This window comes from Bactrocera dorsalis, chromosome 4 (assembly GCF_023373825.1).
Source record: "Bactrocera dorsalis isolate Fly_Bdor chromosome 4, ASM2337382v1, whole genome shotgun sequence".
NCBI classification, from domain to species: Eukaryota; Metazoa; Arthropoda; class Insecta; order Diptera; family Tephritidae; genus Bactrocera; species Bactrocera dorsalis.
Genome location: NC_064306.1, coordinates 52,290,655 through 52,306,617, shown reverse-complemented (window position 1 = coordinate 52,306,617; position 15,963 = coordinate 52,290,655). Strand labels below are relative to the sequence as shown.

At 38.9% G+C, this 15,963-nt stretch overlaps 2 protein-coding genes across 8 annotated transcripts in view; one reads left to right on the top strand and one right to left on the bottom strand.

Moving 5' to 3' along the window:
- The window catches only part of LOC105227512 (protein vav), an 81,088-nt gene that overhangs the window by 29,464 nt on the left and 35,661 nt on the right, over window positions 1-15,963 (bottom strand). The gene's annotated exons all lie outside the window — the stretch shown is intronic.
- Window positions 598-8,607, top strand: LOC105227446 (trypsin alpha-like). 6 transcript variants are annotated; one of them, XM_049455803.1, is made up of 3 exons: window positions 604-896; window positions 958-1,199; window positions 5,585-5,974. In XM_049455803.1, the coding sequence occupies exons 1-3, from the start codon at window positions 640-642 to the stop codon at window positions 5,881-5,883; spliced, it is 798 nt and encodes a 265-aa protein (XP_049311760.1). In that variant the 5' UTR covers window positions 604-639; the 3' UTR covers window positions 5,884-5,974. The 6 variants fall into 6 exon arrangements, with proteins under 6 accessions (XP_049311762.1, XP_019846289.2, XP_049311760.1 ...); XM_049455805.1 differs by lacking the exons at window positions 958-1,199; window positions 5,585-5,974 and adding an exon at window positions 8,004-8,607 and having other exon boundaries at window positions 598-896; XM_019990730.2 differs by lacking the exon at window positions 5,585-5,974 and having other exon boundaries at window positions 603-896; window positions 958-1,568.

The window sequence follows — 15,963 nt, the reverse complement described above, 5'->3', positions numbered from 1 at the left end:
CCCACTATCGTCTCGATGTTTTGTCGACGTAACATGGATTCACACCGAAACTATGAATTTCACCTGGCTTCAACGACGTTAATAACTGTCGACCTATCGATATGAAAAGTGATGAGCATCTGAGATTCACAAGATTTGGTCTATATGTATCAATTAGAAGATTAAAATAGAGTCAGACCAAACCCTAATAGGTTCCAATATGCCGAATTATTGAATCGATTCGACACATACATATTTGTGGAAATCTAGATTATCAAATTTGAGGTATTAGCTTACGAGGTGCTGTCTCCTCCACCGTAACTCCCAAATCTTACACTGCGCAATTTATCGGACCGTCTTCGTACACCGCTTGCAAATAACATTTTCACGATCGATTAAACGAAAAATTCAATAACACAACAGTGAAATTTAACGAACTTTCGTCGTTCTATAGCTTTACTTAATGTGAGAATCGTGAGAAGGAAACGAGCAAAACCAACAGATTTGCATAACCAAAAATCCGTAACAATAATTATATTTTAATGGATTCAACAAAATACAATTTCGGAAATGGCTAATTACAGCCAATTCGTCTAGTATAAAAACGAATCGGTAGCTCCACAAACCTCGCATTATTTCCGAGCGTTATCCACAGGAAGCATGGATCTAGCAAACAATAGGCTACCAATACTGCTCATCATCAGCGTAGTGGTTACGGCAAGCAGTGCCATATACGCCAATGAAAGTACAATACTGGGTCGGCTACAGAGTCGCATTTACGGCGGACAAAATGCTGCTGAGGGGCAGTTTCCGTACCAGGTTTTAGTGACACGAGCGGGCGATGGTTACATCGTAGTCTGCGGCGGAGCGATTATCTCGAGGAACTATGTTTTGACAGCAGCGCACTGTGTGAATGGGTAAACTTCTGCTAAGTATTAAGTTCTCTTCAGTTTCAAATCTAGACGATCCACCCTACAGATACTCCCCTTCAGATTATTCTATTCGTGCCGGCACTGTAAAATATAATTCAGGTGGCGTTGTAATAAAAGTGGCTGAGGTGAAAATACATCCGCAATATAGTGCGTATAACTATGATATTGCCTTGCTGAGACTTAGTAGCCCATTAAGCTTCAATGATAAAATTAAACCGGTATTACTTGGAAGCACTGATTTACCCGAAGGCATACCGACCATAATAACCGGTTGGGGTGGTGTATCAAGTGGTGGATTGGCCAACCAATTGCAATATAACACGGAGTACACATTAAATCGAGATTCTTGCATAAAGCGTCTGAATACAATTGCCGATTCAATGCGTTGCCTCGGTAAGAGTGCTGGAAATGGTGTATGTGGTGGCGATTCTGGTGGTCCTGCTGTTGCGAATGGCGTTTTAATCGGTATTACGGCGTTTATCGTAAATGGTTGCGACAGTAGTCTTCCAAATGGTTTCACTGACGTTGTTTATTCAAGAGATTGGATTCGCGCAAACTCAGACACCGATTGCTCCTGTTCTGCATAAAAGTATAGATCACGTTCATATAGTGTTTTCAAAGAATCGAAATACTATCTTAATAAATATATATATGTAAGTAACTGCATTCTCAATACAACACTAATCAATTGAGGGAAAAGTTACTTTCTCAATTGAAAATCATAATTTTCATTGCAAAAAATTGCATTTCAGATAGAAGTTATATAAATTAAAGTTCTTTGAAACTACTGTTGGTACTACGGCCATCAGGCCAGCCGAGACCATCTGGACTGGATCATTTGAAGAAACAGAACTGATAATATATTCCTCTGAATTGTACAACCTTTATTTTTAATCTGTTTGAAGTTGAATCTCCATATGCCAATTAATGTGTGTTTGGCAGTTGTTTGTTTGCGAAATTAAAGGTTTGTCTCGCAATTTTTACTACGGAAGAAAATGTTACAATAGCTCCTTTTACATGCGTATGCCGCCATCAGAAAGTGACCAGTTAGTATTCCGATCATGTTCCTACAGTCCCTTCTATCGAGGGACAGGAATTTTGCGTACTTCCGATCAACCGTTTTTTTTTTTTGTGATTTTATTTTCTTTACCATGATTCTGTTGAGATTGTCGTATAGACAATGCATGGATTTCCCAAAGTTGATCACGTTTTCGGTGATCGCCGTATACTATTCTTAGCAATTTCGGCAATTTCGTCAACTATCTCATTACCCTCGATGCCTTTGAGACCTGGCTCCCACTAGAAGTGAATGAGCTTGCTTTTGACTGCACTTTCCACTGCTGCCCTGCTTCCCAAGACACTTCAGGCCGATATGCGATACGAGATTACTGCCCTGATTGCTGCTTTGATGCCTACGTAGATGTTGACTCAGAAATTGCCAGCAGGTGCATTAGAGGCCAGCTCCGCGGCTTTAGCAATAGCAAAGAGCTCAGCTTGAAAAATACTGCACTGGTCCGGCAAATTAAAAGGCTGCCTTATGCCTCACTATGGACGGTATATCTCCGCACTAACTCCATCCTCCATTATATGTAGAGTCATCCGTTTAAATGTTTAGAGTGTTGCGCGCAGCTAACATACCTTTACGTCAGTCATCTTTTTTCTATGTTTACTTTGAACCTTCTTTACCAGTTGAAAAGTGGGATCATATAGTCCGTGGTTGTTAAACCGATTGCGCCGTGCATCTGCCTACACGCATATAAGGCATTGCTGGCCTTTCTCACTCTTTCTTCCATATTGTGCTTTCACAGCAGTTATACTTGTATATCCAAGACTACCCCAAGGTACTTGGTGCTGTCCTTAACAGAGAGTTGTGTCCCCAGGGAACCTCCATGGAGGAATTTTGACCAAACCCGCTTGCGTTGCCTAATTTTGGACTGTATTGAAAGTGGTGGCCATTTTAATGCTAATGCTCGGCAGACATCTTTTCGTTATTAAGAAGACAATGCCGCCCGCATTTGCCACCATCTTAGGGTCTTTGCCGTATAAGTTTCTTAGCAGTTTATTTACCACGAATGTCCATAGAAGCGGAAATAGCACACACTCTGGCGGAGCATCTCTACATACTTCCTTCGTCATTTTAGCGTCGCTCTATTCTGCTCTTATCTTTCTAGAAGTCAAGAGGCTTCTGAATGGACACTATACAGAATAGATCCCGCAGAATTTTAGTTATTTCGGTTTCGGCTCATTTTTAGAGCGTCATTCCCTACATTGTTTGACAAATTCGATGTCATATTCATAAGGCCACGTCTTGTCACGTTTAATGAATGAAGAGTCCTTAGCAACTTTTTCAAGCACCTCTTTTGAGACGTCTACTAGACGTAGTTTTTACAAAAGATTCTACCGAGTCTACCATTGACACGCTTAATACCTAAAACATTAACCAAAATATGTTAAGTCGATCCATAAGAGATGTTGAGATCCTCTGCTATCTCTCTGATACCAACATGATTCAGAAAGGTGGATAAGGCAAGTTTTTGATAACTTCACGACCTTTCCTGAATGTTTTATGCCACTCAAATACTTGTGTTCGATATAAAGCAGACTCCCTAAACCACTTCTGTAACATTTTTACCGATCGCTTAGCCCTAATGCCATCATTAAAACAAAGTTTCAAGCAAAGTAGTTCAATTTACTGCACGGTAAAAATCGCCAAACGAATTCTTACGGTAGTAACTAAACAGTTTCCAAACCCACACTAACTTACATGTGGAGATCAAACTTATCTAAAACATAAATAAAAGTTTGGACCACGCTACGAAAAAAAAGTCAATTCAGTTTGTGCGCGCAATTTAATTCTGGGTCAAATTCGATCAGATGATGGACAAAAGCGTTGTACCAATTCTGAATGCAGGCCAAGACCATCGTCTTGCGCAAAAGTTGTGGTGATTATAGAACCAATATGAAATCTGAAGTATATTTTCTAAGAAGGGTTTCATATGTAAGTACTTTCTGACATATGGATACCTAAAAGTCTCCTGATCTGCCATGAAAACTATCACAGAAAAATCTCGTGTAATCTAGTAGGTTATTCTCGTGAAAATTTGTTTTTACATCTCTTCGAAATTCCATAAAACACCGCAGAAATTGGTCAATATTTTACAACTGCAACTACAAAAATATTTACCTTTATTATAATCACATTCAAAGGTAAATGGTTTCGTGAAGAAAATCAGTAAAACTTTTCTGTTCATGGACCTAAACAAGTTTTTATTCTTTTATCAATATCTTGTCATTTTTTTTATGAGAGTGTGGTAGGGAGCTTCTCTACCGACTACATTTTCGGTACTCACAGAAAGCGAGTTGGTCAAAATACCACTAAGATAGATATTTTGTGTCTTAATAGCTATAAAATCTATATCTGTTTTTTCTTTAAGGCAATAATCAGAAAACCGCAGTTCCGTACCCAGTTCATGGCAACACTGTCGTAAAAGAGCTGTCTCGATGTTTTGTCGACAAAACAGGGATTCACTGGCACACACGGAAACAATGACCTTCGCCTGGTGAATCTGCTCCAAGGAGCATCTTTGATCTATTGTAGAGAAACGAGATGGATATCATTTTCCGGGATTCAAAATGTGGAATATATACACATCGACTGGAAGACTAAGCCAGAGTTGGATCAAAACACAATAGGCTCTATCATGCCGAATTATCTATTATACCAGGCTAAGAAGTGCTGTTTCCTCCACCGTAACTTCCAGATTTTACACCGTGCGACTTATGGAACAGTCTTCGTAAACTGTTGCAAATGACATTTTCACTGGTTAATCGATTGAACGAAAAATTCAATAACACAACAGTGAAATTTAACGAACTTTCGTCGTTCTATAGCTTTACTTAATGTGAGAATCGTTATCATAGGTCGTTACACAAGGAAACGAACAAAAACAACAGATTTGCATAACCAAAAATCCGTAACAATAATTATATTTTAATGGATTCAACAAAATACAATTCCTGGAAATGGCTAATTACTGCCAATTCAGATAGTATAAAAACGAATCGGTAGCTCCACAAACCTCGCATTATTTCCGAGCTTTATCCACAGGCAGCATGGCTCTAGCAAACAATCGGCTACCGATACTACTCATCACAATCGCAGTGGTTACGGCATGCAGTGCCATAGACGCCAATGAAAGTACAATACTGGGTCGGCCACAGAGTCGCATTTTCGGTGGGCAAAATGCCGCTGAGGGACAGTTCCCGTATCAGGTTTTAGTGACACGAGCAGGCGACGGTTACATCGTAGTCTGCGGCGGAGCGATTATCTCGAGGAACTATGTTTTGACAGCAGCGCACTGTGCGAATGGGTAAACTTCTGCTAAGTATTAAATTTTCTTGAATTTAAAATCTAGGTGATCTACCCTACAGATACTCCCCTTCGGACTATTCCGTTCGTGCCGGCACTGTGAAATTCAATTCAGGTGGCGTTGTAATAAAAGTGGCTGAGGTGAAAATACATCCGCAATATAGTGCGTATAACTATGATATTGCCTTGCTGAGACTGAGTAGCCCATTAAGCTTCAATGATAACATTAAGCCGGTATTACTTGGAAGCACCGATTTACCCGAAGGCATACCGACCATAATAACCGGTTGGGGTCTTGTATCAGGTGGTGGATTGGCCAACCAATTGCAATATAACACGGTGTACACATTAAATCGAGATTCTTGCATAAAGCGTCTGAATACAATTCAATACTCTATGCGTTGCCTCGGTAAGAGTGCTGGAAATGGTATATGTGGTGGCGATTCTGGTGGTCCTGCTGTTGCAAATGGCGTTTTAATCGGTATTACGTCGTTTTACGTCAATGGTTGCGATAGTAGTCTTCCAAATGGTTTCACCGACGTTGTTTATTCAAGAGATTGGATTCGCGCAAACTCAGACGCCGATTGCTCTTGTTCCGCATAAAAGTATAGCTCTCGTTCATATAGTGTTTTCGAAAAGTTGAAATAATACCTTAATAAATATATTTACATATGTAACTGCATTCCAAATTCAACACTTTGTGTGGTAATAAATTGAGGGGGAAATGACTTTCTCAAATGAAAATCTTAATTTTCAATGCAATAAATTGCAACACAGATAGAAGTTAGGAAAATTAAAGTTCTAAGAAACTGCTGTTAGTACTACGACCATCAGGCAAGCCAAGACCATCTGGACTGGATCAATTAAACAAACAGATTCGATAATATTTTCCACCTGATTTGTTCTTTATCCGTTTGAATTTTAATCTCCATATGCCAGGGAATGAACAAAAGACCAAAAATGTGCACGGCGATGTGCGAATGAACAATATTTTAGTACCCCAAGCAAATGAATTTAAATATCTTGGTATTCACCTAGGCAGATGACTTAAGTGGAGAAGACATATATCTATTAAAATAACTTGCATGAAGATAAGAGCTGTAAATTTAAATTGGCTTTTAAAGAAAAATTCTAAACTTAGCCTAGGCAACAAAGCGCTTTAAATAATGCGGCCATAAAGACTTGGTTGTATGGCATTCAACTGTGGGGTACGACCTGTGCAACTAAAAATGCTTAGAACAATCACTTGTTCGCCATGGTACATGAGTAATGAAAATATCCAAAAAGATCTAGGTATTCCTATAGTAAAGAAAGGAGTAGAGGACAGCAGAAAGAAATATATATCTAAACTCCGAGATCATCAAAACCCATTTCCTAAAGTTTTGGTACATTCCTGCGATCAAACACGCCAAAAAAGATGAGATGTGCCTGCATACTAAAGGGGTCCAGGTCAAATTTGATCACATGCTAGACAAAGGCACAATAACAATTTAGAAGAATGTTTTCGTGAGTGTAGAACAAACTACTACTTTCTGACGGATGGATAACCTCAAAGTCTCCGGTCTAAATCAAGTAAGTGTTGACGAAATACAACACTTTACTATTAAATATATGACAAGTTATTATTCTCGAGGAAAATTTGCCTACATGTTAAAATGAGTGTCAGGTCTCTCCTTGAAATTCGAAAAAGCAGAAGTCGGTGTAACAATTATTTACATTTGGAACTACAAGAATAGTTTACGTTATTATATTGGCACGTAAAGGTTAATTTTTCCAAGAAAAAAAGTAAGATTTTTCTGTCGACGGACTTAAATAGGTTTGTAATTTCTTTGTCAACCTATTTTTTGTGGTTTATAAGAGTCTGTTAGGGAACCTCGGAGTACATACTCAATAGTTATAGCAAGCGGGTTTATGATCACCATGTCGCCAAAGGAGTTCGATTTAATAAATATATTCATATTTTGAGTCGGACCAAACCCTTTTATGTTCCATTATGCCGCATTATTGGATCGATTCGACACAGAATTGTGGAAATCTAGACTATCAAATTAGAGGAATTAGGCTGTCTCCTCCATCGTAGCTCCCAAATTTTACACCGCGCGACTTATTGAACCGTCTTCGTGCACCGTTTGCAAATGATATTTTCACTGGTTAATCGATTGAACGAAGTATTCAGTAAACAACAGTGAAATTTAACGAACTTTCGTCGTTCTATAGCTTTACTTAACGTGAAAATCGTTATCATAAGCAAAAAGAAAAGATTTACTAACCAAAAATTCCTTACTGTAATTATATTTAAATGCGTTCAACAAAATATATTTCCTGCAAATAGCTGATTACTGCCAACTTAGGTAGTATAAAAACTGGTCGGTAGCTCCACAAACCTCGCATTATCGACAGAAAATATGGCTCTAGAAAACAATCGTCTACCGATACTGCTCATCATCTTCGCAGTGGTTACAATATTCAGTGCCATAGACGCCAATGAAAGTACAATACTGGATCGGCCACAGATTCGCATTTATGGTGGACAAAATGCCGCTGAGGGACAGTTTCCGTATCAGGTTTTAGTGACACGAGCTGACGATGGTTATATCACAGTCTGTGGCGGAGCGATTATCTCGAGGAACTATGTTTTGACAGCCGCTCACTGTGTGAATGGGTAAACTTCTGCTAAGTATTAAATTTTCTTGAATTTAAAATCTAGGCGATCTACCCTACAGATACTCCCCTTGGGACTATTCTATTCGTGCCGGCACTGTGGAATTTAATTCAGGTGGCGTTGAAATACAAGTGGCTGATGTGAAAATACATCCGCAATATAGTGATAGTAACTATGATATCGCCTTGCTGAGACTAAGTAGCCCCTTAAGCTTCAATGATAAAATTAAACCGGTATCACTTGCATGCACCGATTTTCCCGACGGCACACCGGTCATAATAACCGGTTGGGGTGGTGTATCAAGTGGTGGATTGGCCGACCAATTACAATATAACACGGTGTACACCTTAAATCATGATTCTTGCGTAGAGCGTCTGAATACACTCGACGATTCAATGCGTTGCCTCGATAAAAGCGCTGGAAATGGTATATGTGGGGGCGATTCTGGTGGTCCTGCTGTGGCCAATGGCGTTTTAATCGGTATTTCATCGTTTGGCGTCAATGGTTGCGACAGTAGTCTTCCGAATGGTTTCACTGACGTTGTTTATACAAGAGATTGGATTTGCGCAAACTCAGACGCCGATTGCTCTTGTTCTGCATAAAAGCATAGCTCTCGTTCATATAGTGTTTTCGAAGTCTAAATAATATCTTAATAAATATATATATGTACATATGTAACTGCATTCAAAATTCAGCACTTTCTGTGGTAATAAATTGAGGGGAAAATTACTTTTTCAAATGAAAATCTTAACTTTGAATTTTGCTTTGGAAGCTTATCAGGGAATACGAGAGCATAGAAAATAAAGAAAGGCATGAGAAAGAGAGTAAGTAATAGAGAGCTAACTTAAATTTGAAGGCCTTCTCCACGAGACATTTCTCAATAATTAACAGATAGAAATCAAATAAATTAAAGTCCTAAGAGTCCTAAGTCCTCTTGGTACTACGACCATTAAGCAAGCCGGGAACAGAGGCTATCTGATCAAAATCGCCATGGAATAATTTAAACAAACAGACCGCCGTTACGGAATCGTTCAAAATATTACAGAAGTGTTTTTGGAAGTACGGTAAGTATACGGTACTTTATTGCGAACACAAGTATTTGAGTGACACAAACTATTCAGTGAAGGTCGGTTAATCAACGAAAACTTGCTTCATGCGAGTCGTCCAACCATCTCTGTTAATGACGATATCAACGAAAAGTTAAAGAAACAGCGCTTGAAATTCATTGAGCCAACATTAGAGAGATAGAAGAGGATCTCAACATACCTAATGGATAAACTAACCACACTTTTGTTATACTCTCGCAACAAAGTTGCTAAAGAGAGTATTATAACGGGTGATTTTTTTGAGGTTAGGATTTTCATGCATTAGTATTTGACAGATCACGTGGGATTTCAGACATGGTGTCAAAGAGAAAGATGCTCAGTATGCTTTGACATTTCATCATGAATAGACTTACTAACGAGCAACGCTTGCAAATCATTGAATTTTATTACCAAAATCAGTGTTCGGTTCGAAATGTGTTTCGCGCTTTACGTCCGATTTATGGTCTACATATCATTTCTCATTTCTGGTTGAATGGCTACGTAAATAAGCAAAATTGCCGCATTTGGGGTGAAGAGCAACCAGAAGCCGTTCAGGAACTGCCCATGCATCCCGAAAAATGCACTGTTTGGTGTGGTTTGTACGCTGGTGGAATCATTGGACCGTATTTTTTCAAAAGATGCTGTTGGACGCAACGTTTACGGTGAATGGCGATCGCTATCGTTCGATGCTAACAAACTTTTTGTTGCCAAAAATGGAAGAACTGAACTTGGTTGACATGTGGTTTCAACAAGATGGCGCTTCATGCCACACAGCTCGCGATTCTATGGCCATTTTGAGGGAAAACTTCGGACAACAATTCATCTCAAGAAATGGACCCGTAAGTTGGCCACCAAGATCATGCGATTTAACGCCTTTAGACTATTTTGTGTGGGCTACGTCAAGTCTAAAGTCTACAGAAATAAGCCAGCAACTATTCCAGCTTTGGAAGACAACATTTCCGAAGAAATTCGGGCTATTCCGGCCGAAATGCTCGAAAAAGTTGCCCAAAATTGGACTTTCCGAATGGACCACCTAAGACGCAGCCGCGGTCAACATTTAAATGAAATTATCTTCAAAAAGTAAATGTCATGAACCAATCTAACGTTTCAAATAAAGAACCGATGAGATTTTGCAAATTTTATGCGTTTTTTTTTTTTAAAAAGTTATCAAGCTCTTAAAAAATCACCCTTTAGTTTTGTTCACATAACGGTGGTTTGTAAGTCCTAAAACTTAAAGAGTCAGATATAGGGTTATATATACCAAAGTGATCAGGGTGACGAGTAAAGGTGAAATCCGGATGTCTGTCCGTCTGTCCGTCCGTCTGTGCAAGCTGTAACTTGAGTAAAAATTGAGATATCATGATGAAACTTGGTACACGTATTTCTTGGCTCCATAAGAAGGTCAAGTTCGAAGATGGGCAAAATCGGTCCACTGCCACGCCCACAAAATGGCGGAAATCGAAAACCTATAAAGTGTCATAACTAAGCCATAAATGAAGATATTAAAGTGAAATTTGGCACAAAGGATCACATTAGGGAGGAGCATATTTGGAAGTAATTTTTTTGGAAAAGTGGGCGTGGCCCCGCTCCCTACTAAGTTTTTTGTACATATCTCGGAAACTACTATAGCTATGTCAACCAAACTCTATAGAGCCGTTTCCTTCAGGCATTTCCATATACAGTTCAAAAATGGAAGAAATCGGATAATAACCACGTCCACCTCCCATACAAAGGTTATGTTGAAAATCACTAAAAGTGCGTTAACCGACCAACAAAAAACGTCAGAAACACAAAATTTTACGGAAAAAATGGCAGAAGGAAGCTGCACCCAGGCTTTTTTTAAAAATTAAAAATGGGCGTGGCGTCGCCCATTTATGGACCAAAAACCATAACTCAGGAACTACTCGACCGATTTCAATGAAATTCGGTATATAATATTTTTTTTAACACCCTGATGACATATACTAAATATGGGCGAAATCGGTTCTCAACCACGCCTTCTTCCAATATAACGCTATTTTGAATTCCATCTGATGCCTTCTCTGTATAATATATACATTAGAAACCAATGATCATAGCGGAATAAAACTTTACTCAAATACGGTATTTGAGCTGAGGTATCCCTTGTGGAAAAATTGTTGTGATCGGACAATAACTTTTCAAGGTCCCTGATATCGAACACGAAGAACTCAGTGCCCAACCTAACCTAACCTAATTTTTCACCGAAAATATCGGTAAATCTCTCAGAATTTAATTCTAATTAATTTTACAGCAAAATAAAAAAAATATGTAAATGACGGATAATGAAATCTCGATTATCACTTTATCGTGCGAGAGTATAAAATGTTCGGTGACACCCGAACTTAGCCCTTCCTTACTTGTTGTTAATGTTTTAGGTTTTATGGGTGTCAATGTTAGACTCGTATCAAACGACCTGAATATTTTGCAAAAATGACGTCGAGTAGATGTCGCAAAAGAGAAGATTGACAACGTAGCTGAGAACCCTACATTCATTAAACGCAGCATTACTGGTAACGAGACGTGAGTTTATGAAGATGAAATCGAACCTGTTCAAAAATCTAGCGAATGGTGCTCCAAAAATGAGCCGTAACCGAACAAACCACATCAACACGAGCCAAAACTCAAAACGCTGCTCATCATTTCTTTGATAACCCTGAAATAGTTCTCCATGAATTAGTTCCACAGGGTCAAACAGGCTATAAAGACTACTATTTGGCTGTTTTGAAGCGTCTACGTGGACGTGAATCCATTGAAACCGTTAAAGGTCATCGTTTAATCAAGTTATCGCTTGCCCAGGCGGTCGGACGAACCGAACTGTCATTTGGATTTCAAACCCGTCTCATCATCCTAATCATTTATATATAAAAAAAAAACCTAACTCCATTACTTTCAGGTGATACAGACAATCTTTAGGTGCATAAAACTATTATACTCTGTTGCAAGTGTATAAAAAAGACATGGTTGGAACAGTTTTCTGGTTTTTCGGTGAAAAACTTCGACAAGTTTCACAGGCTTCTCTTGAAGCCAACTTTACTCCATTAAGGAAGTTCTGCATTGTTCGAAACAAATGTAGTTCAATGGTGCTAGGTCAGGGCTATATGGTGGATGCATCAAAACTTCCCTGCCAAGCTCTCCCAGTTTTTGCCGAGTCATCAAAGATGTGTGTGGTCTAGCGTTGTCCTGATGGAAGACGAAGCCCTTTCTGTTGATCAGTTCTGGCCATTTTTTTCGATTGCTTGCTTCAATCTCATCTGTTGTTGACAGTAAAATGTAGAATCAATCGTTCAACCAGGCTGGAGCAGCTCATAGTGGATAATTCCTTTCCAATCCCACCAAACACTTAGCACAACCTTTCGAGGCATCAATCCTGGCTTTGCGACAGCTTCCCCACGTTTGTACCATGATCTTTTTCGCACACTATTGTCGTATTGTCGCTTCAGAAATTGTTCGATTTCATTTCGTTTCAGCAAAGAATCGCAGATATTAATTCAATTCATTAAATTTTTAACAGACAATTCAAGTGGTACCCAAACACCGATCTCTTTTTGTAGCCAGCCTTTTTTAAGTGATGCACAACCATTTAATGATGAATGTTAAGTTCCTTAGTAATGTCATGACTGCTTATGTGACGGTCCTGGTCAATCTTTTTCATAATTTCATCGACTATTTCAACGATAGGTCGATCAGAGCGAAGTGCATCTTTCGCATCGATATTTTCAGAACGGAATCGAGCGCACTAATACAGCATCGTCTCCGTAAATTTCACAAATGAATATAAATTAATTGAATATGTACTCATTTTAGTGTCCAAAATATTATAAACTAACTAATATTCCGATCAAAAATATAAATTTCTTTCCCTGACATAGAATGTGCAAGCATTGAATATTGTATACTCGTAAGGTATCGCCAGACCAGTCATAAAGTATAACATTAGTTTTTCTTTCTAGTTTCCCATTTACTCTACTACGCATTTCATTTTTTGCTGTAAACTTTCATGCATTTGCATTTTACAAGTTTTATGAAACTTTCATAGAAATTCACTGTACGCTTCTGAACTTTCATGGACTGCAAAAAAAAAAAACGAAACAAAAAGCACAACGTGTCAAAGTAAATTTGCATAGAAATCCCAAATGACATTTGCAAGTAGAGTTAGATTTATTTGCACTTGGCAAACTTTTAAGGTGTCAAATTCATCAAAATGTTCAACGAGCCAACGCACCAAAGTATATTAGCCAAATTAATAAAGAAGATGAATGGCAAAGTCAAAAATTGTCACACATCACTAAGCCACGGCAATTTGATGCCGAATAAGCTGCGTATCGAGCGTGAAGTCAAGCATTTGTTATAAGCGCTTGAGAGATTATTTCAACCATATTAAGCCAACACTGCGGCCACACACCATACAAGAGCGCACAGAGCAAACTTCACACATAACAATTTAGCAAACATAGCAATTTAATAATTTCCTTTGTCAAATAAACACACACATAAACACCACGTGATACGATCATACGATATATGAGCCTGAGTGAGTACTATACACAAGGCAAGCGACTTAAAAGCCACTTCAAACTTTTCTATGACAAGTGTTACTAATATGTATATGTATGTATATGATGCGATACACAAGCACATATGTAGCATACTTGCAGGCGTATGGCCAAATATGTGTGTTATTGTAGCGTTGTATTTTACGCGAATACACTTTTTTAATGCCACATAAGCGATTGTGCGGACTCGCAACATGTGGGCGTGCTCGACACGCTCGATTGAGTATTTGTGCGCGCGTGGTTATGAGCAAAGAAAAAATGTACAAAATTCATGTGTGCTGCATTTTGTAGCATACATATCGGCGCTTATTTAGCAAATTACAGTTTTAACTTTTTAATGGCAAGTCACTTGTTTGTGGCTTTGTGCGGGTGTGTCGTGATAAATGAAGGCGAACATGCAAATTATACCAGCAACGCGCAGTTGGCGACACGCCCCCACTTTTTGTACCAAAGTTTATATCTAAGAGATATAGCGATATGCTTTGTAAGCTAGCTTTACTCGTATAAGGATTGTTTGACAAATATCATAAGAGCGAGTGATAGTGACAGGCATTTTTGCGATAAAAAATATTTCTTCTTTTCTTCGATTTACTTTTCGATTTGTATCTCATTTGTCTTCTCATTACGACTGAGCATAATTTTCGAAAAATTTGTGAAAAACAGGAGATGCACAGCTTAGTTAACGAGATTTCGAACCCTTCGGATACCTAGACCCCTAAGTTGCAAAAACTTGACATTTTTATCGGTAGGATATTGCAAGTTGAAGAGAGAAATGAGACGCATTTGCAAACAAAAAAGAGAGAGGTCAAAATGCGTGAGTATGAAGAGCTTGGCGAAGTGGCCGACAGGGGTAATGCTCGAAAATTCTACGAAAAAATGCGGCGACTAACAGTAGGTTTCAAGACTTTTGTAGAACCCGCAGAGGTGGTTGTGTGACTGATGCCTAGTACAATAAAATTATGGAGGGAACATTTCTCCAGCCTGCTGAATGGCAGTGAAAGCATAACACCAAGAGATGACGAACCCGACCATGAAGGAGTTCGAATAGCAATTACCCGTCTGAAGAATTAGAAAGCGACGGCAGCCGATGGATTGCAGCCGAGCTTACTGATAAGGAGCATGCATTAGCTTCTTTTTAGAACATGGTCGATATTTGTGATTTAAGTGTGATCTGCCCAATCCACAAACCATGCGCCAAATTTTGGAAAAGACCCGTGAAAAGAGGACCGAGACGCAACACCATCAAAGAATTTGGTATCCCCTAAGAACGTATGGCTGTGTAAACTGACGTGGGGTAATACTAAAGCTCCGTTAGGATCGGGAAGGTCATCTCCAAGCCCTTCGATACCAAACGAGGCTTCAGTCAAGACGACTCCCTATCGTACGACTTCTTCAATCTTTATCTTCATCTTTTATAAGAGTGTACAGCTGCTACGTGGTGCAGAGGCATGGACGATGAAATCATTTGATGAGTCTTTACGAGTTTTCGAGATATAGGTTCAGCAAAAGATGTGTGGTTCTTTGCGCATTGGCCACTGCGAATATCGCATTCGATGGAGCGATGAGCTGTGTGAGATATACGACGACATTGACATAGTTCAGGGAATTAAAAGACAGCGGATACGCTAAAACACTTCAAATCTGAAAGTATTGGACGCAGTATCCGCCGGCGGAAGAGGAGGAAGATGAAAAGGTGGACGAGGTGAAGAAGGATCTGGTTTCGCTTCGAATCTCCAATGGGCGCCAAGCGGCGAAAAGGAAGAGCGACTGGCGCACATTACTCCTTAGATTTTTTACACGAAACCAAACCAAATACATTCTGTTCGTTAATATTTAAATATAAAAATTATATAAAATCCGATGATATTTTCCAAAAAAGCACCGATTTTTTTTACTCATAATGGAAATTGAAAAACTAAATACCTCACATTTTACAACACTCTCGCATTCATGTAAAATAAAACTCAACTTTTTTAAAAAGAAATGTTCGTATCATTGGGAATTCTGGTTATCTGCGTCACTTCAAAGCACAGAGTTGCACAGTGGCTTTTTGCATGTAACCGCCATTGTACAGTAATGTCAAGGGATATGAAAGATTGATGATGATAAGGGCATGCGAGTGAAAGAAAAATGCTGAATGTTATTTTGTCAATGTTATAATGTCAACATGAAGACAGTCAAATAACTAGTGACGTCATAAAAGAGGAAACCAACAAAAATTGAAAATGGAATCTGTGAAAACGTCACACAAACGAGTTAGTGTTGTATATAGAAAGTATATGAACCTTGTTGCTTAACTGGCAGACAGTCTGTCTGACCCTGAACAGACTATTTTAAATAACGACATAAATTTTTTCCCACG